The sequence below is a fragment of the Grammomys surdaster genome, unplaced genomic scaffold (genome assembly GCF_004785775.1).
Source record: "Grammomys surdaster isolate TR1022 unplaced genomic scaffold, NIH_TR_1.0 721, whole genome shotgun sequence".
Taxonomy (NCBI): Eukaryota; Metazoa; Chordata; class Mammalia; order Rodentia; family Muridae; genus Grammomys; species Grammomys surdaster.
The window spans coordinates 383,926-404,444 of record NW_021605140.1 but is presented as its reverse complement, the minus strand read 5'-3'; the positions used below and the strand labels follow the sequence as shown (position 1 = coordinate 404,444).

Below are 20,519 nucleotides of genomic sequence, written 5' to 3'. Positions count from 1 at the left end.
TAAGCCAATCAGGAGAAGACTGTACATGCCATATACACATGTAACTGTTAAGCCAATCAGGAGAAGACTGTACATGCCATATACACATGAGAGCAAAATTTACTACTTCTTCATATATATAACAGTGTAAACATGGTACCATGTAAACAGTAATTTAGAATTTATAAAGAGTATTAGATCAAAGAATACAGCTAGTAGGTGTGATATTATTTGAAAGTACTAAACTAACCAACATGCTTTCATGACTACCTGCTCCTCTGGCTCTGCATACAATGGCTTTCTCGGCGCCTCTTACTATGCCAGGTGTGTCTTGCTGAAGAGCCACTCCATTTGTTGGTCCCTTGTCTACATTCTGTTTCCTTCAATACCTGAAATGCTTATTTTCTGAATTTCTTTGGGTGTTTTCTGAAATGACATTTTGTCCCCTAAGGAGGACTTCCATAACCAACATATTTTAAACCGTATCTACCCCCATTTATTTCTTTTATACACAGTTCCTTCCTGGTACATCAGATATTCTGTTTCCTCGCACTCTAGCAAACACTACCATGAAAACACTATGCAGAGATCTTGTCTGTGCTGCTCACTGTATACCTAGTACCAAGAACACTACTTGGCAGACAGCAGACATTCAGCAATTATCTGTCAAACATATCAATGAATCAATAGCTCCAAAGAGAAGAAATTGTAGGACATTCCTTAGATTGGCATTAAATTTAATGCCTAATAACAAAAATTTTTAGAGAAAACTCAATATATAGAAGATATAATTATTATTTATAGAAGAGAATGTAAACATTCCAAAAATGTGAAAAAATGAAATAAAAATATCTGATATAAGTTTGAAAATAAGTGAAAGTGTTTCATTTTTTGATTTCTTGATGGAACATCAAGATAACCATCTAGCATGACGGAACAAAAATGTAAGTACAGAAAACAAGAGTAGAACTAAAGTAATCTGACCACAGATGATGGGGAAAGAGTTTAAAAGTGAAGACAAGAAGACTGCAGGGCTAAACCATGATAAAAGTGAAGCAAACAATTCATTGAGCCCTGGCTCAGAGTGGGGAGGAGAGGTGCTGCTTTTGTTGGGTAGTGCTGGAAATAAAACCCTACCTCACTAAAAGGAATTTAATTCCTGGTCACTGAGGATCTTCAGATGTCTCAGGACTTGTGTTCTCATTAGAAGTGGTCTTACTTGGCCAGGCCTGATAGTGTAGCTTCTGGGAAACCTCACCTACTTGGGAGCTGAGGAAGGAAGATCACAAATTCAAATCCTACCAGGACTACAGAGTAAGTTCAAGGACAGCCTAGACAAGTTAGTGAGATCCTTTCTCAAATAAGTAAAAAGAAGGCAGGGATGTAGCCCAGTGGTAGAGGGCTTGCCAAGCACACTCAAGCCCCAAAGGTCAGTTCCTAGTAACCCCACACCCAACGCAATCCACACACAGACTGTTCTTATTCACACTCATTCCAGATTACGTAGCACAAATCCTTATTTAAATAACTTAAATACAAAAAGAAAAATCACCAACTGCAATCTTTTTTTTCTCACTTAATTCTATCATTGCAGCAGAATACAAGGAGGTTAATTTTGGAAGGCTCCTTCATTAGCCTGCATCATGGGATTGCATAGCTTATTGGCTTATGATTTTTTTGTTTGTTTTGTTTTTTTTTTTTTTTTTTTTTTTTTTTTTTTCCCCACAGAGAACCATAAAGGCATTTGTGTTTTACCTTAACTGGGAAGCTACACTTTCCAGTGCGGACTCCTTCTTCATCTGTCTGCCACTGATGTGGACGGCTGGCTTCTGGGACATAAACATCTTTCTTTCTCCTGAAACTTTGCCGTAGTTTGTTCATGTTAACTTTTACAACCTGAAGACACAGTGAAGAAATACCAAACAATTACATTCTTACACAACTTCAGATGACCATTTTAGCACAAAACCCATCATCCCAAACTCTGAAGGCCCATATATCACTCTGAAGGGTGATGGCTTAGTACATTAGCACACTTCCTCTCAGAGTGACAGTGAGTCTAAAACAGCTCTCATTCCGCTTTTTAAAGACAACTTTGGTTCCCTCCAATGACAACTGCCCCCAACGAGGGTGGCCTTGAACTTTTCATTCGCTACCTCTCAAATGTTGGGGTTACAGCCATGTACTACTGTGCTTCAGTTTACTTGGTGCTAAGGACTGAATCTAAGATTTTGTGCCTGCTAGGCACACATTTTGCCAACTAAGTTGCATGTCCAGCTCTCCGTCCGTCCATCCGTCCGTCCATTCTTTCTGTGATCTTGTCCACCAATTTCTACCTGTTTAACATCTACTTCACTCTGCCCCTTCTCCCACGGTTCATTCATTCTCAAGCTCTATCTCACCCCTCATTTGTTGTTGTCTTTATTACTGGTAGTCAAGGGAAAGATATGAGTATTCCTGATTTGATGAATATTAGGTAAGAGGCAGGACAGCTCAGGCTGCTTGGGTGAACAGTCACTCTTCTTCTTGTCTGTAGGGCAAGTGATTAAAACTATAGCCCTGTACATCCCAGGCAAACACTGTGTCTTGGAGCCTTTCCCAGTCACTTTTCTCTTTTCCTATTTAATTCTGCTCACTCCTCATGGAACCTGATGGGGATGGAACCCAAAGGCAAAGGCTACCTCCCCCAATCCCTGCTTTTTCTTTGTGGTGGCTTTGCTTAATTACTGTCTGAATCTAAAATATTTCTTTGTTTACATTACCTACCTACTCCCAGTGAAATATAAGTTCTACAAGGACAGGATTCTATCCCGTTCCGTGTTCGTGCCCTGGTGTCCTGGAGCTGACCAGTAGAGGAGTGGCTCACATACACTTACTGAATGAACGCTGTTCCACAAACACTCATGACTAATAAACAATGCCGGAGGCTCCGGTCAAATCTAGCTTCTGTACCTGGGCACCTGACATAAGGGAAAGAACTCTGTAAGCTTTACAATGAGAAAGACCTGAGTGTGAATGCTGTGCTGCCATAGATGGTGATGTGACCGAGGCAAGAAATTAAAAGTTAAAATCCTTAGTTTAGACTTCTGTCAGTTATGGTAGTAACTGTTACCTTCCAGGGTCACTGTGAGGTTCAGAAATAATGTTACCTAAAATGGCCAAATGTTTTAAGAGGGGACTCTTGTTGCTGGGACTAGCTTTGAACTCTTGGTCTCAGGTAGACAGGTCTGTATTTGGCCAGTGTCCAAATCAACTATTCTGAAACTTTTTTATCTAACTTATTGCAAAAGGCCATTACTTAGACTCTGCTTCAAATAAAGGTTCATTTCATTCATTCTAATCTGTTCTGATTACTGTCAGTTTTCTAAAACATCAATCTGACTGTGCAACCCTCTACTTTAAAATTCTCTTAATTGGCTCACATCACCTTCAAAGTCTCAATGTTCAGCATGGCAAACATGTCTTAGGCCTTCTCTTACCAGCCCCCATTCACATGTTAAGTTCCAGCTACATTAAGCTACTTATAGTCCCCTACAGCCATATTTTTCTTCAGTGCCACTGTCTACACAGAAAGAATATTTCAGTTTGCCTCCTGTAAAAGTCTACTCATGTTCAGTGTAAGCCCAAGAGACGACAGCATTTAACAAAACAGTTAAATTGTTTTTTTTCTTAGACGTCTTTACCTGGCCTTGGTCCTTCTACTTCCACATGATTCCATTTAAGCGTTTTGCTGACTTTTATTACTGTCCATTAGAACCTGGCACAATTTCTACCTCCTTAACAGTAAGCTGTATCCTACTTGTTTAAATAGTACCTACCCCTGAATCCTAATGTGGTGCCTGTCGTGCATGGCATACTGTAAATTTGAAGAAACAAAAAACGACCTCCATAATGCTAAGACTACTCTGTAGGTAGGAAAACACTACAAAATGATCAGAGCTGGAAAAGACCAGAGATATAAAAGCCCACTGACAAAAGAGGATTACCCCACTGTCTAGACTAGAGATATAAAAGCCACTGACAAAAGAGGATTACCCCACTGTCTAGACTAGAGTACTGGCAGAATTTATTCACTTTCTAGCACAGATGTATTACTGTAGCATTTTTGGTTGCTAAATAACACAATGAAAATGTCAAAAAAAATTGGTGTCACTAGCTTACCACTTTTAGTACTCAAATGGTTTGCTATCAGTATTTGTCATGATTCTTTACTCATGCTTTAAGTAACCACGAGAGTGCAGTGGAAAGACCCACCGGCCACTGCTTGTTTAGAAGGAAAGTTAAGGAGTCTGGAGGATTGGACACAACTCTGAGGAAAGGCTTCAGGCTCCCGTCACAATTTCAGAGATCTATCTTATTGGATTTCCATGTAAAAAGTTTAAGGAAAAGGTTTTACAGTTTAGGGCAATTTAAATAGTAATGACAAAACATTCCTAAGATAAATTTGAAAGGTAAAAATATGTAATTATGATATCTTGCTTGCTAGCGCTTAATAAACAACTACCACTGGCCTAAAGACAAAGGTCCTAGTTGAACATAGGCGATAAATATGTTTTTAAGTATAAAAATTAAGAATTAAGCTGGGCGGTGGTGGCGCACGCCTTTAATCCCAGCACTTGGGAGGCAGAGGCAGGTGGATTTCTGAGTTCCAGGCCAGCCTGGTCTACAGAGAGAGTTCCAGGACAGCCAGGGCTATACAGAGAAACCCTGTCTCAAAAAACAAAACAAAACAATAACAACAACAAAAAAGAATTAGCCAGGTGTGGTAGCACACACCTTTAATTCCAGCACTTCGGAGACAGAGGCAGGTAAATCTTTGTGAGTCTGAGTCCAATCTGGTCTACATAGTGACTTCCAGGGCAGCAAGGGGCTATACAGAGAACCCCTGTCTTGAAAAATCTAGAGGGAAAAAAAAAAAGAGAGAGAGAGAGAAAGAAAGAAAAGAGAATTATTTTGCAGGCAGAGGCAGGCGGATTTCTGAGTTCAAGGCCAGCCTGGTCTACCAAGTGAGTTCCAGGACAGCCAGGGCTACACAGAGAAACCCTGTCTTGAAAAACAAACAAACAAAAAAAAAAAAAGAGAGAGAGAGAGAGAGAATTATTTTGCTCTATAGGCTAATCTTTTTAAAGTTCCATTATACTACAATTTCCAAAGATAACTATATACAATTGTCAAAGAGTGTACACATGTATATGCATGTGTGCGTGTTTATGTGTGTGTTTACGCACACATCCACACCTGCATTTATCAGCATGTGAATGCCTCAGGTCCTCAGGCTTGGTGGCAAGTGATCCCACGGAAGAAGCTGTGTCACTGTCCCTAGAAAATCTTTTATTCCCCTTAACTGTTCTGTAAAGGACTGATGCCATGACTCTTATCTCTTCTGTGCTTCTCTCCTCCCCAGACTCCTCTCTACGCCAGCATTCCTCTAGTTTAACGTCATCAATTTGTTGACTCTCAAGGGTTTCTTCTACTTCTTCCAGTCGTTGAAAGTACTCCGTAAATAGCATGGTTCAACTGTGCTCTCTTATTCATGCTACCATTCTTTAAGAAATAAGACAAACCATCCCCCCATCAGTACAATTTTTCCGCATTTGTACTTTTTAGTTCCCGTCCTTTCATTCAAGTTCATTATGGGCATACTGATGTTGTCTCACACACACTAATACCTTAAATCATCCCCTTTCCTCTCATTCCTAAAGACCTCATCTTCGCCTCAGTTTATGTGGTTCGATGAAAACAGAAAGCTTACCATGTGCTGATGTAGCCCTATTGTTAAAACTAGTGCAGAAATTAGTACGACTACTTCCTTGACTTTAAGTGACTCTCTATAATAATAGAGAAACCCTGAAGCCTGGATTTCCTATAAGCAGTCACAATGTAAGTCAAGTTTTAGGAACCAAAATTAGCGACAGATGGTGGGGTATAAGAATAAAACGTATTTCAAGTAGAGGCAATGTGGTGGTTTGAATATGCTTGGTCTAGGGAGTGGCACTTTTTGGAGGTGTGGCCTTGTTGGAGGAAGTGGGTCACTGTGGGCGTGGGCTTTAAGACCCTTCTGTTGTAGCTGCTTGGGAATGAGTCTTTTCCTGTTTGCCTTTGGAACAAGATATTGAACTCTCAGCTCCTCCTGCACCATGCCTGTCTGGATGCTGTCATGTTCCTTCCTTGATGATAATGGACTGAACCTCTCAATCTGTAAGCCAGCCCCAATTAAATGTTTGTCCTTCTTCTAAGAGTTGCCTTGGTCATGCTGTCTGTTCACAGCAATGAACCCTAACTAAGACGGGCAACTATGTCAACAAAAGTACAGATGCCAAAAATCCAATATTTGGGGTGGCGCAGCAAGGAGTAGCAGAGATGAGGCCAGAAATCTAAAAGGAACTAGGATTTATGGGAAATCAGAAGCTGCGTAAAGGATTTAAATCGTGACTGGGATGATCAGACTTGTGATTTGGTTTAACTACTCTGCTAGTAATATGGAAAAACAAATCTGAAAGTGGAGGACTTACAGACAAGTTATAATGAGAACTTAAACTAGGGTACTGGTGGTGGCCTTGGTGGAGACAAGGGAACAGAAAAACACAGAAAAGCAGTAGTGAGAAGAGAGTGAAGTTGATACAACTAAGCTCCAGAATTTTTTCCCCCAAGATCTGTTAGACCTGTTAAATCTCAGACCCTTTCATAGGGGTTGCTTAAGACCATGAGAAAACACCTATACTTACATTATGATGCATAACAGTAGCAAAGTTAAAGTTATGAAGCAGCAATGAAAATAATTTTATGGTATGGTTCACCACAAAATGAGGAACTGTATTAAAGACTTGCAGCATTAGAAACGTTAAGAGCCACTGTGTTAAACCATTAATTAGCTTCTGAACTACAATTGGTCAAGTTGATAAACTTAGCCTAACATATTCAATTCTATCTCTGGTTCAGTGCTTCACGCAGGCAGTGAGCCAAGGGAATGGCAACACAGTATAGCTTCATCACAAACAGGCAATTAACACATGTACTTACAGAGCAAATAAAACTCATTTTAAAAGTTCATAGCTTCTGTTAGAAGTTCATTTACAGGCAGATTCAGGGGAAACTAGACAAAACAAAGTGTTTGTTTATTTATGCACTTGTGTCTTGTTTTTGAGATCAGGGCTTACATAGCACAAGCTGGCTTCGAACTTTATGGGTAGCTGAGGATGACCTCAAACTTGGATCCTTCTGTTTCTGCCCTCCCAAGCACTGGATTGCAGATCTATGATAATACAACCAGCCAGTCAGCTTAATGTTTCTTTTCTTTTTCTCTTCTTTCCTTTTTTTCTGAGTCCTACTTTTCAAAGGAAACAATTTAGCTCTCATATAAATTTAGCTTTTGGTATATTTGAGTTGGCTTATATTTCAGTTTAACTTTAAAGAAATAGGCTGTGTGTTGGGATGCCATGAATGCTGTATTACTTATGTAAGAAAAATCTCCCATTTACAGCACTTTCCAAGAAAATAAATATAAGAAAATAATAAAACTAAAAATTATTTGCTCTATTAGCTGTCAGACAAAATATTTTAAAACAACTTTAACCCTTGGCTGTCTCTAGCTGGCATTTGAGAATAAAGCAATGACAGTTTGAATGTCCCAGTTCTCTACCCACACGCTCCTCAGTCCTGTTTAGCATTTAGATCACATTCTTCAGCAGTCACCCACAAGGTTCAGGAGTCATTTAAGGTTACTTACAATTCTGCATATGTTATATGCTTCCTTTCCCAAGGCCCTTTACTTACAAATCCACCCTTGTTTTATACAGTAGCCTATGATCTAATATTTATTTTGGGTATCTTGCTTATGTATTTTCATCTTCCCACTTATCTTGTTCACAAATGTTTAAATACAGGATTTCACTATTCACTCCTTAAAGATAATAATAGCCAGACTAATGACACAAGCCTACAATCCCAGAACCAGGAGGCAGAGACAGGCAGATTTCTGTGAGTTCAGAACCAGCCTGGTTCACAAAATGAATTCCAGGCCAGCTAGGAATTTCACAGTGAAACCCTGTCTCATAGTTTCCTCAGTATCTACCTGTGTTCAAAAAGGCCAGTGCTGGCTTATGGGTATTCCAATTGGCTGTTGAAAGACAATTCTAGCACAAATACTGATTTTAATAGTGCATTAAAAACGTATAATACAAGTCTAGATCCTCAGAAAAATGTGGGTGACCCCCGGTCACTGTCATTGAGTCACACCTACCCCTTGCCCTTACTTTGTTTTTCTTAAATATTTCTACTCTCTTTTCTCCATCTACTGTCAGAATAAAGACCAGTCTCAGCAATCAGACTATCGACATTCCAGAAAATGTTAATATCACTCTGCCAGGGCATGCGGTCATTGTGAAGGGACCCAGGGGAACTCTGCTGAGGGACTTCAATCACACTAATGAAGAGCTGAGTCTTCTTGGATAGAAAAAGAAAAGGCTCCAGGCTGACAGATGATGGGGTAACAGAAAACTGGCCACTGTCAGAACCATCTGGTGTCATGTTCAGAACATGATCAAGGGTTATGGTGGTTTAAATATGCTTAGCCCAAGGAGTGGCACTATTAGGAGGTGTGGCCTTGTTGGAGGAAGTGTATCACTGTGGGGGTGGGCTTTGAGACCCTCCTCCTAGCTGCCTGGAAACAGTCTGCTCCTGGTTTTTTTTTTGGATGAAGATGTAAAACTCTCAGCTCCTTCTCTAGCACCATGCCTGCCTGGATGCTGCCACAATGATAATGGACTGAACCTCTGAACCTGTAAGCCAGCCCCAATTAAATGTTGTCCTTTATAAGAGTTGCCTTGGTAACGGTGTCTCTTCACGTCAAAGGAAGCCCTACTAAGACAAGGGCATTACACTGAGCTCCCATATGAGATGAGGTCCGTGTGTGCTCACTTCCTCATCAATGTCATTATTCAGGAGAATGGGTCTTTGGTTGAAATTCAAAATTTCTTGGGTGAAAAATACCTCTGCAGGTGTTGCTTGTTCTGTCTCTCTCTCTTTTTTTTTTTTTTTTTGGTTTTTCGAGACAGGGTTTCTCTGTATAGCCCGGGCTATCCTGGAACTCACTCTGTAGACCAGGCTGGCCTCGAACTCAGAAATCCGCCTGCCTCTGCCTCCCAAGTGCTGGGATTAAAGGCGTGCACCACCACTGCCCGGCCCTTGTTCTGTCTCTTGAACCCAGAAAGATGAATTAATCCTTGAAGGAAATGATAATGAACTTGTTTTAAATTCAGCAGCCGATTCAGCAAGCCACAATGGATAGCATCTATGTGTCTGAAAAGGGAACAGTGCAGCAGGCTGAGGTGCAAGATCTAAGTTACCTAGCTCCAGAAACAAGATCCTGATTCCAAGTACTGTGTGGGCTCTTTGGGACCAATAAAAGACTTATATTGGGGAAAAAACACGAAACAAAAATTTGAACCTGGAAATATTTAGTAAAAACAAAGTAAGGGCAAGGGGTAGAGTGTGACTCAATGACAGTGACCAGGGGTCACTCAACTTTTTCTGGGGAACTAGACTTGTATTATGTGTTGTTAAAGCACTATTAAGGCCGGTGAGATGGCTCAGCGGTTAAGAGCACTGACTGCTCTTCCAGAGGTCAGGAGTTCAAATCCCAGCAACCACATGGTGGCTCACAACCCATCCATGAGATCTGATGCCTTTCTATGGGGTGTCTGAAGACAGCTACAGTGTACTTACATATAATAAATAAATAAAAACATCTTTAAAAAACACTATTAAAATCAGAATTAGTGCTAGGATTGTATTTCAAGTCAACTGGACTACCCATAAGCCAGCACTGGCCACACAGATACTGAGGAAACTACCAGAAACTGCTAGCTCTGGCTTCTGAAGGTACAAATCCAGCTAAGGCCGCTTCAAACATTATGTAATAGGTTTTCTGCTATCACAAGCCAAAGTGAACCCTGCCTAGGCAGCCCTGTAAGCATCTGCACCTGCTTCCCTAATGTTGAAATCTTATACCCAGTAACAGTCTCTCAAGTAGTCTCTCCTTGCCTCTTTTAGCAGTGCAGCCCGAGCGGGCGAGCGGTAACATGAAGGAAAGTAGAGCAGATAACAAAGTAGCAGCAATGACAGAAACCACAGGACAATAGCCATGAGAGCTGAGCAGTCAGCAGGCCAAGCTGTGAAAGTGGCAGAGTGGCCAGGTGCACTGACATCTGCAAGGGGGGTGTGGCTTAAAGACTGGCAGCTGACAGTGGTGGAAGTGGTGAAAGATGGCCAGTAACTGCCTGCTTGACAATGGCATCAGTGATGATGGCCACAGCATAAAGAGACAGCTGAACAGTTCAAAGAGGTGGTCTGGGCAAGATGAGGATAGAGGGCTTCGGCTGAAGAAAGTAAAAAGACGAGATGGAGCCAGAGAAGTGACCCTGCTCTCCAGAAGAGTTTTAAAAAGCTGTCAAATTTTGAAATCCCAGTACCTAAGCCTGTCTAGAAGCTGCACCGCCAATTGCAACCCAGAACCTAGATAGGACCTCTAACACTTGCAGGCCCAATAGCCTCCTTAACTAGCACACGCACATGGGCTACTAACACTGGAGAGTGTCAGCACCACCCTAGGCTGCCTGCTGCCACTGTGAGCTATTCTCAAACACTGAGAGATGCAACAGCTAATAAGGCAGTACTTGAGGAATTCCTCCTGGCCTTGCCTGACTTTCTGGTACCTTACCAGAGCACTTACCTACCATGCATGAGGACCTGGCTTCAATTCTTAGCCCTTCAAAAACTCCACAACCAACCAAACATGACTCTTCTTGTAACTACAAAACTATCTTTGAAAGCTTAAATTATTATTCCTACTGTGCATGTATACATAACATGAGTGTGACTGCTGGTGTACAAGTGCCACAGCGTACCATGCGGAGGTCAGATGGTAACTTTTAGGGAGTCAGTTCCACTGTGGGCCCCAGGGATCAAACTCAGGCCATCAGGTTTACAAAGCAAATGCTTTTACCTGCTGAGCCATCCTGCCAAGCCCTAGTTTTATTTTTTAATTTAGAAAACAACTGGTGAACTGAATTCATGATTCATGAATACTTAAGTATATTTTAAGTATACTTAAGTAACATTTTATAGATTAAAAAATGCACAGGTATATACTCAAAGCCAGACACTGCAGTGCTAGCACATCTATAAGGCTAAGATGGGAGGATCATAAGTTCAAACCCAGCCTATGCTAAACAGGGAAACCTGAAAAAATAAAAGACAACAAAACAATATGGCCGTCACACGTTCATAGGCTGATTTCATAAGGAACATACTCAAGACTTACCTTTACTTAAAAAACAAAATTTAATTTTGTTCTATGTAGCAACAACTGATTTAGCAAGGAACATGTTGGTGACAAAGGGCAGAGATCCTGAGAAGGATAACCTACTTTTTATACTGACTTTTCTCTCTTCAGCATCTGTCAAGTGTAGGAAGGTGCTGGAATCTGGAGAGGCAGACTAGAATAAAAATATGCTCAGTTCCAAGACTGGGAAGTGAGAAGAGGGGGATGAGAAGAAGCGGAAAAGTGGCAGGCAGGAGGAGAAAGTAGGAAGCAAGAAGAGGGGAGGGAAAGAACGAGAGGGAAGAGGAGGAAAGGGCAGGACAGAAGTGTGTATCACTTCAGAAGTGTTTCTGCATCGTCTTCAGCTTTTATCCCTCTCGCCACTCTTACCTCACTTACATCCCTGCTCCCTAGCCAAAGCCATCAACAACACTTCTAAATCATCCCTCAGCCTGTCCACTGCTGTCTCCATCACCAGAACCACCACGGCCCAACTCAACTTCATCTCTTGTCTGGAGTATTACAAAGTGAAAACTAGGACTTATTTCTATTGGTCCTCTCTGATCAACCATAACGTTTTAGTCACTGTCTGACTGAGTGTAGAAGTCTGCTTTCTCTTTCCAACATGAGGGTCCCAGGGATCAAATTCAGATCAATAAACTCGGTGGCAGGTACCCTTACCTTCTGGGCCATCTAAAGTCCCCAAAATAATCTTTTAAAAAAAGATTATAGCACCATGTAAACATTGTAAACATGCACTGGCTTTCTAAATGTATCTTCAAATCATGTTAAAACTAAGCTTTTAGTGACTCAGATGCTTAAAACAGCATGCAGACATAAATATTCAGTAAATGTTTATATACTAAGGTATGGTCCCTGCCTGACTTTCAGCTTGGAATGGCAGTCTCCTTAAGTAAGTCATTATGGTTCTTTTGTTTCCTGAAGCTTATTTCCAGTTGGGGCCTGTTGTTCTTTTTCCTGAAATGTTTTCTTCTTGACTTTTCAAGAGCTTATTTCTTTGTCATACGTCCAAGTTTCACCTTCAATGTCCTCGACTGATGACATCAATGAGGTCATTTTCACATTCTAAATAACTTTCCTTATAATTCTTTTTTTAAAAAAAAAATAAAAGGATTTATCTATTTTAAAGGTTTTAGAATTATTTTTACATTTCTGTATATGAGTGCCTTGATTGCATATATGTCTGTGTACTATATGCATACCTGGCTCCCATAGAAACCAGAAGAGGATATCAGATCCTAGTGGAGCTGGGTTACGGGTGGTTATGAGCCTTCATCTGGGGGTTGGAAACTGAACCCAGGCCGACTGCAAGAGTAGCAAGCACACTCGATCACTGAGTCATCTCTCCTGTCCTTTACAATTCTTTTTAAAACAAATAAACAAACAAACAGGGTATCTGTATTATGTATCTCTGACTGTCCTAGAACTTGCTATGGTGGCCTAGGCTAGCCTCACAGAAATCCAACTACTTCCGTGCTTGGATTAAAGGTATGGGCTTCCACACTTAACCCCATTGTATTACACAACCCTTCATTTTTTTCAAAGTACTTTAACTGGTCACTAACATAAATGTTACAGTCTAACATCTTGTATCCAACAAAATACTGTGTAAGATGGAAGAAGAGTCAGGATAAGAAAATTTAACTCTATCCTTGGGCAAGGAATATGGTACTTGCCTAGCACGGATAAGACAGAGTTTGGGATAACCAAAGTGTGAATGTGTGTATGTGTACGCAAACATTTCATCCTTTACAGGTTTTGAATGATTTAAGTATATGAAGACAATAGAGAAAAGGGACGTTTCAAGTAGGATGAGGTAAAGAACCACACTGTACTGTACATGTAAAAATGTGTGTTTTATCAGAGGTCAGAGTTCGGAGCAATGCAGCCCTCATCTATAGGCAGTCAGGATACAGAGCCAAGGGAAACAATAATCTATGTCTTGGTCACCTCTAACAACACCAAGGTTTTTAAATGAATGACCTAATTGGTGGGCTAAGGAATCAAAATCCAAAAGCCCTAACTATCAAGACACTGGCTCACCACTGGCCTCTGTTCTTTATACTTGCTGGTTCTTCAGCCCTGACATGGAACTTGAGGTGGACTTTCCTTAGCCTATACATGCCTGCCTATCTGATCAGAATTACCCACTTATATATAAATTAACTAACCAGATTCATCCTGGCTTAGTATCTCATTGACATACAGATAGGACCAAACTTACCTGTTCCTAGGACACAAACACCCTCTGCTCCCAAAGCATTATTTGGCAACTCATTAGCGAGCTGATTCCTTCCTTCTCAATACCTCAGCTTGCCTGCCCTTCTTGTATTTGTCCCTGTTCCTCATTCTTCTTGATCATGAACCAGAAAACTTGGCTCTGACTCAAGAAACTAGTAACATAAGATACCATCAACTGCAAAATGTACCACTATTTTATATTTCACTAAAGAAAAATGCTGCTGAACGTGTTAATAAATGTTCATTAATTACGAAAAATTCATCAAATTAAAATGAGAGACACTTCCTAGTAACAGATATTAAAATCTATGAGGACAAAGAGGTAGATGGGGAAGAAAAGTATAGACAGAAAGAGAAAAAGGAAACTATCATTCTTTTTTTTTTAAAGATATATTTATTTATATTATGTATATGAGTACACTGTAGCTATCTTCAGACACACCAGAAGAGGGCATTTGATTCCATTACAGATGTCTGTGAGCCACCATGTGGTTGCTGGGATTTGAACTCAGGACCTCTGGAAGAGCAGTCAGTGCTCTTAACCACTGAGCCATCTCTCCAGCCCGGAAACTATCATTCTATCAACAACACTAAGTGAGTTTTCTAGAAACCACTGTAAGTATGAAGACATGGATCACTGGTTATTTATTTAAGCCTTATCATCATGAGGAGAAGGCACTAAGCCACCGTCACACAGCAGCTGCTGTGGACTGACTTCATTTGCCTGCTCGCTCTGGGTCATCCCTTTAGCCTTAGACTGTCTAGATCATTGTACTTTAGATGTATCTCTTCTTGATTATAGAAGATAGTTGAATCTTGTTTTGTAATCCAAATTGAATATGACAGAAAGACACACATATACACACTTTTCAAAATTGAAGACCACACGTGGACTTATGGACTACAGATTATAGCTGATCATGAGAGAAAGATAAAGACAATTATAGAAACCTCACACTTGCAAATATATATAATTAATAATAAAAAGACTCATGGGCCAGGACCACTTTTAAATTAGATTAGAAAATAAAACCAGGATACCTCTGCCTAGCATATGTGAGGACCTGGGTTCAGTTTCCAGCACCACAGAAAAAAGGAGGAGAAAGAACGGCTGATAAGTGTCTATCTTAAGGAATCATAAATAGAAAAAAGCTCATAAAAATGAGAAGAAAGTAGCACTCCTGATAACACTTTAGGCTAGATTATACAGCCAATTTTCTCACTATAAAACAATACAAAGTAATTAGCAAAGCTGTATTTTTTTTTAAATCTCAAGAATTATTAGCTAACAATATGGAGCAGGAACTACTAGACAAGACTGTATGAGAAGGGTCGACAAATGGCTCAGCAGTTAAGAGCAGTGAAGAGCACTGGCGGCTCTTACAGAGACCAACCCAGAATCCACATGTGACTCACTACTATCCATAGCTTCAGTTCCAGGGGATCCGATGCCTCTTTGGATTTCCAAGTGCTCTTGTACACATATTGCGCACATACACACAGAATAAAATAAGAAAATACTTTTAAATATCATGGGAGGGCACGGATATGACCAATACATCCACACATATATACATACATGCATCTATATCAAGCACCAAGTTCATCTATGAACACAGACTTAAAAATTGGGAACCAGGTCTCCTATGCGCCCTTATGAATGAATTCAAGGCTCGGCCAAGTCTTCCCTGCCATTATGGCCTCCTACTTGGAAAGGATGTGAGCCAAACCCACCTTCTCTAAATTGCTGCTGTCAGGTGTTGTCACCACAGTGATGCAAAAGTGACTAATACAATACGCAGGCAAGGCGCCTGCAGGTGTCAGACCTGTAAACAGCTACCCAACATGATTCACAAGAGATCGGAAGTTGATCTAATTAGTGATTTTTCTCTAGGTTTAATTTATTAAATCTTAACTTTGGTTTGTATATTGTAGCCTAAACTTTGCTCAAATAAATGTCCTATTAATTTAAAATAATGACTGTTTCTTTACTAGCTGTTAAAAGATGAAAATACTTAGTGTAGACAAGTAGGAAAGTTTCTTCCATGTGTTAAATTACACAATGTTCACGACAATCTCACCAGGTAAACAACAGCACTATTACTATTTACAGAAAGGGAAATTCACGTATAAGGAGTTAATAACCTTCCCCGTGTCACATAAGTAAAAATAGAAGCTTAAAAATCTCTACCCAGAGTAAGTATCTCTCTCCAAAATCCACACCCTTAGCTACTATGCTATATTGCTTTTCATAGTACTTAAAAGCAGGAGGAAGGACAGGAGTTAAGGAACACTTAAGCAGTATTAATACCAATACAACCATAGGTTGGTGCATCACAGCTATTTCCAAGTGTCTAAGCCTTGATTAGTAGTTTTGAAGTTGGACAGACCTGGCTCTGAATCTTGGCTGTGCCTTTTACAAGCTGTGTGACTTTGGACAACTTTCGTAACTTCACCAAGTGTCAGTTTCCTCATCTGCAAAATGAGAATAATAAATGTCTTACACAATTTTTCTTAGTGACACAGGTACAAAAAAAAAGGTTTTCAACTTTCTCAGAAAATGGCTTTACTGTAATGAGGGTGCACTGAGTTTGAGCAGCTTCGAGATCCACACGCTGAGCAGAAACACAACATAAAATGCCACCGATACAAGCCAAATGCATTAGGGATCAAAATCTGGGCTTTGCAGGCACATGCTAGTCTACGACTACTACTGAGACACACTCCCAAGTCCAACCACTGGATCCTGGGAATAAAACAGAAAAGGAAAGGTCAATGGAGAAGGGACAAGGGAACCCTACTCAAAATGACAGAGGGATCTCTATGATTAATCCTAAAGACTTACCCAAATTTTCCTTTTTTTTTCCTATTAAGTTTTATTTCTGATGCGGGACAGATTCTTTCCATCCCTCAAATGTGTACTACATGTCACCATGGAAGGGCCTAGGATGAAGCTCCCATCTCCAGGGAAGGTGAGAGAAAGATACAGACTAGGAGCAGTCCAGGACCTTTGGCAGTTCCTGGATCTCCTACCCTCCCTTCTCAACAATTTACTCTCATCCACTCAGTTAAAAAGAAAAACAATTTAACAAAACACACGATAAGTATTGGGCAGGGGTGTCCCAGTCATCAATCCCTGGACATCAAGTTATGCGTCACCAATGGGGAAGTGAGGGGGAGGGGAAGAGTGCCTCAGGTCATTCTTGAATGGCCTCGCCTTGCCTACAAGGGATTTAAGAAAGGAGAAGAGCTGGTGCCCCACAGGGCAGCCTGAACCCCTAAGGAAAGCTGGTTGGGGGGGAGCTGCAGGCTGAGGCAGGGGGGGAACACTAGCCTCGGGTTGGGCAGTACAGGACAGGATCACACAGACATGAGAGGAACCTCAGAAAAATGCAACTGAATCTGGGTTCAAAGGGAGCTGAGGAGGACAGAGCAGAGAGGACCACCAAACAGCCATTTTTTTCCTTTTTTTTATATCAACTAAGACAAAATTTTTTTTCATTTTCCTACAGCAAACAGAAGCTCTTCTATGTGTTAAGAGTCATTTATAATTTGATATTTTTGTTCTATATATTTCTTCCAGTGCCAAAGAAAATTCAAGGCCAGTAAAAGATAAATATAGAATTACAGTTAAGAACCGAAATTGGATCTTCACAAAGAAGCATGTTGAAAAGAAAATCTGATTTCTAAAATTTTGTTTATAGATCCATTTATTTTATGTATATGAGCGTTTTACGTGTGTGTGTGTGTGTGTGTGTGTGTGTGTGTGCGCGCGCGCGCGCGCGTGCACCCAATGATTCTGAAGGTCAGAAGAGGGCATCAGATCTCCTGGAACTGGAGTTACATACAGATGGTTGTGAGCCAAATTTGAGTCCTCTGAAAGAGCAGGCAGTGCTCTTGACCACTGGGCCAACTCTCCAGCCTCAGGAAATCTGTTCTTAAAAATGTTTAGTGTTTATATAACTTGTGTGAGCCCATGTGCCACAGCATATTTGGAAATCAAAGACAAGTTTATGGAATCAGCTCTCTCCTCTTTCTATCTTTATGTGGGGTCCAGTGATTGAACTTGGGTGCAACATTGTTTCACCTATTGAGCCATCTTGTCAGCACCAAAACAGAAATCTGTATATTGAAGGTCTCTGGTTCATGAGAGCTGTTATGTATGCAAAGTTAAGTTATAAAATGTTTTTCAAGACTAAGAACAATTCAGATCAAGTATTTATGGAATGTTTACTATGTGCAATATAACTAAAATATTGAGAGTATCAGGAGTACAGAAGAACAGTAATAGCATCTCTTTAAGTTCTTACAATCCAGAAAATATATAAAAACAAAAACCTATATGACATTAAAATGCATTTAGAAGCCGGGCAGTGATGGCACACGCCTTTAATCACAGCACTTGGGAGGCAGAGGCAGGTGGATTCCTGAGTTCGAGGCCAGCCTGGTCTACAGAGTGAGTTCCAGGACAGCCAGGGCTACACAGAAACCCTGTCTCGAAAAACCAAAAACAAACAAACAAACAAAAAATGTATTTAGAAAGAAACAAATTGCTACCTGCTTTAAAAGTTGAGATTACTGAGTTAGAAAAAAAAAATGAAGGTTTCTGGAAAGATAAAACATTAAAAAAACAGACAGCTCTAAGTTATGAATATAAAAAAATAAATACAAAAGCTATTCTTTGGTCAACAAGGTGCATATTGACTACTGGTTACTATTAAATATGAGGAGAAATAAAAATGTACTAAATGGGCTGGAGAGATGGCTCAGCGGTTAAGAGCACTGACTGCTCTTCCAGAGGTCCTGAGTTCAATTCCCAGCAACCACATGGTGACTCACAACCATCTGTAATGGGATCTGATGCCCTCTTCTGGTGTGTCTGACAGTTACAGTGTACTCATATAAATAAAATAAATCTTTTAAAAAAATGTACTAAATAAATCTGAGCGTATTTTTGAAAAGAAGATTGACAACGTAGCGGTCTATATGCTCTGCCCAGGGAGTGACACTATTAGAAGGTGTGGCCCTGTTGGAGTAGATCTATCACTGTGGGTGTGGGCTTTAAGACCCTCATCCTAGTTGCCTGAAGCCAGTATTCCACTAGAAGCCTTCAGATAAAGATGTAGAACTCTCAGCTCTCCGTGCACCATGTCTGCCTGGATGCTGCCATGTTTCCACCTTGAGGATAATGGACTGAACCTCTGAACCTGTAAACCAGCCCCAACTAAATACAGTCCTTTAAAAGATTTGCCTTGGTCATGGTGTCTGTTCACAGCAGTAAAATCCTAACTAAGGCAGAAATTGGTATCAGGGACTGGTGCTGTAATAGGCCTGGCCATGCTTTTGTTTGAAAGAATGTGGATTTGGAAATCCATGGAATGTTTTAAGTGGGGCTTAATGGGCTGTCTTACGAGGAATATGGAAGACTTAAGTTAGTTACTGTGAGTGATTTGAACTATGCAGACCTGGCCCAAGAGGTTTCAGAGGAGAAGAATTTCAGTATGTGGCACAGAAACTGTATTTGTGGTATACTGATGAAGAATGTGGCTGCTTTTTGCCCTTGTCTGAAGAGTCTACCTGAGGTTATGGTAAAAAGATTTATATTAATTGCATTGACAAAGAAGTCTCAAAAAAAAAAAAAAACCAGCAGAGACTTTGTTCTCTGGTTAAGTTTCATGAAGAGCATTTTGAACAAGTGTGGCAAGCTTAGAAAGAAAAAATATAAAATATATGTTATTAAAGGGGCACCAGGAATGAAATGGAGCTGATTCCTATGTTCAAGGATATTAAATTGAATTAAGGGAGTAGTGATTTTGGGGCAAAATTCCACCCAGCTAAATTTAGGTCCAGGCATGGTAGTGCAAGCCTTTAATCCCAGGAGGCAAAGACAAGCAGAACTCTGAGTTTAAGGCCAGCCTAGAACATAGCAAGTTCTAGGTGGTTTAAATCCAGGCTTGGTGGACCACACCTTTAATCTCAGTGTTTAGGGGAGAGGCATGCAGATTTCTGAGTTCAAAGTCAGTCTATGGAGCAAGATCCAGGGCATCCAAGTTTAGGCAGTGAAGGATTTGGAAAGCAGAAAGCTGGTGATATGCAATAGAACAAGGGGGCCATGTTTCAGCCCCAGCAAGCAGTAGAAGACAGCTTTGGCCACGGGACTCCTGGGACAACTGATGCTGGTTAGCTGGAGACAAGAAATTAGCGGTGATTAAGAAGAGACCAGCATCATTGAGGTGAAATCATGGAGCTGTTTTCTGAGAGCACAAAGAAGCTGTGTTCCAGAGACAGCCAAGATGATACCTCGTGCTGCAGCTGTACTTGATAATGTATAAGAACCACCCAGGTGGTACTGGTTTTGAAGGCATGAAGGGGTCATGAAGAGCAGCTGAGGCTGCTCCGCACTGTGAGAGGCCATGGAAGGCCATTGGTGAAGGTGCAGCCCCAACTGCAGTTGACAGCCTGTGACTGAAGGGGTCATGCAAAGCATTTGAGATTGGCACCATGAAGAGAGCCTATGAGAGACTATTGGTGAGGCCTAGTTGTAGCAGAAGATCCCAGTGTATTGTAGACGCCAGTACCATGGGATGAGCACCAAGAACAGCAGCAGCAGTGGAGTGGATTACTCTGAGCTTAGACTGTCACAGAGGGCAGAGCTGGAGAAGTGACACTAGACCTTTGGAAGAGCCCAGAAAATCATGTGTGGATCCCAGACATTGAAACAAGAAGCTGTAACATTGAAGTTACCTTGGAGACCCCAAGATGTTTGTTCAAGATGCCAGAGCCATGGGCTATCTGCTGAGGAAAGCTGCTAACAGGGAGTAGAACCAGTCCAGAATAAGGAAGTTTGTTGCAGTCAACAAAGATGAAAAAGGAGTTGAAGATCTGAAGACTGCTTTGACTTCAGACATGGAGATGCAGAGTTTAAAGTTTGCCCAGCTGGTTTCCTGTCTTGCTTTGG

General features: G+C 40.8%; 1 protein-coding gene across 8 annotated transcripts in view; it reads right to left on the bottom strand.

The window, feature by feature from the left end:
- Numb (NUMB endocytic adaptor protein) overlaps nt 1-20,519 on the bottom strand; it is a 123,782-nt gene that overhangs the window by 44,559 nt on the left and 58,704 nt on the right. For 7 of the 8 annotated variants that reach the window (XM_028782169.1, XM_028782173.1, XM_028782170.1 and 4 more), the window contains exons 3-4: nt 15,952-16,036; nt 1,735-1,875 (exon numbers count right to left, since the gene is read on the bottom strand). In XM_028782169.1, the coding sequence (XP_028638002.1) occupies nt 1,735-1,860 (126 nt within the window). In that variant the 5' untranslated portion in view covers nt 1,861-1,875; nt 15,952-16,036. The remainder of the gene's footprint in view (nt 1-1,734; nt 1,876-15,951; nt 16,037-20,519) is intronic. The other variant, XM_028782167.1, reaches the window with a different exon arrangement.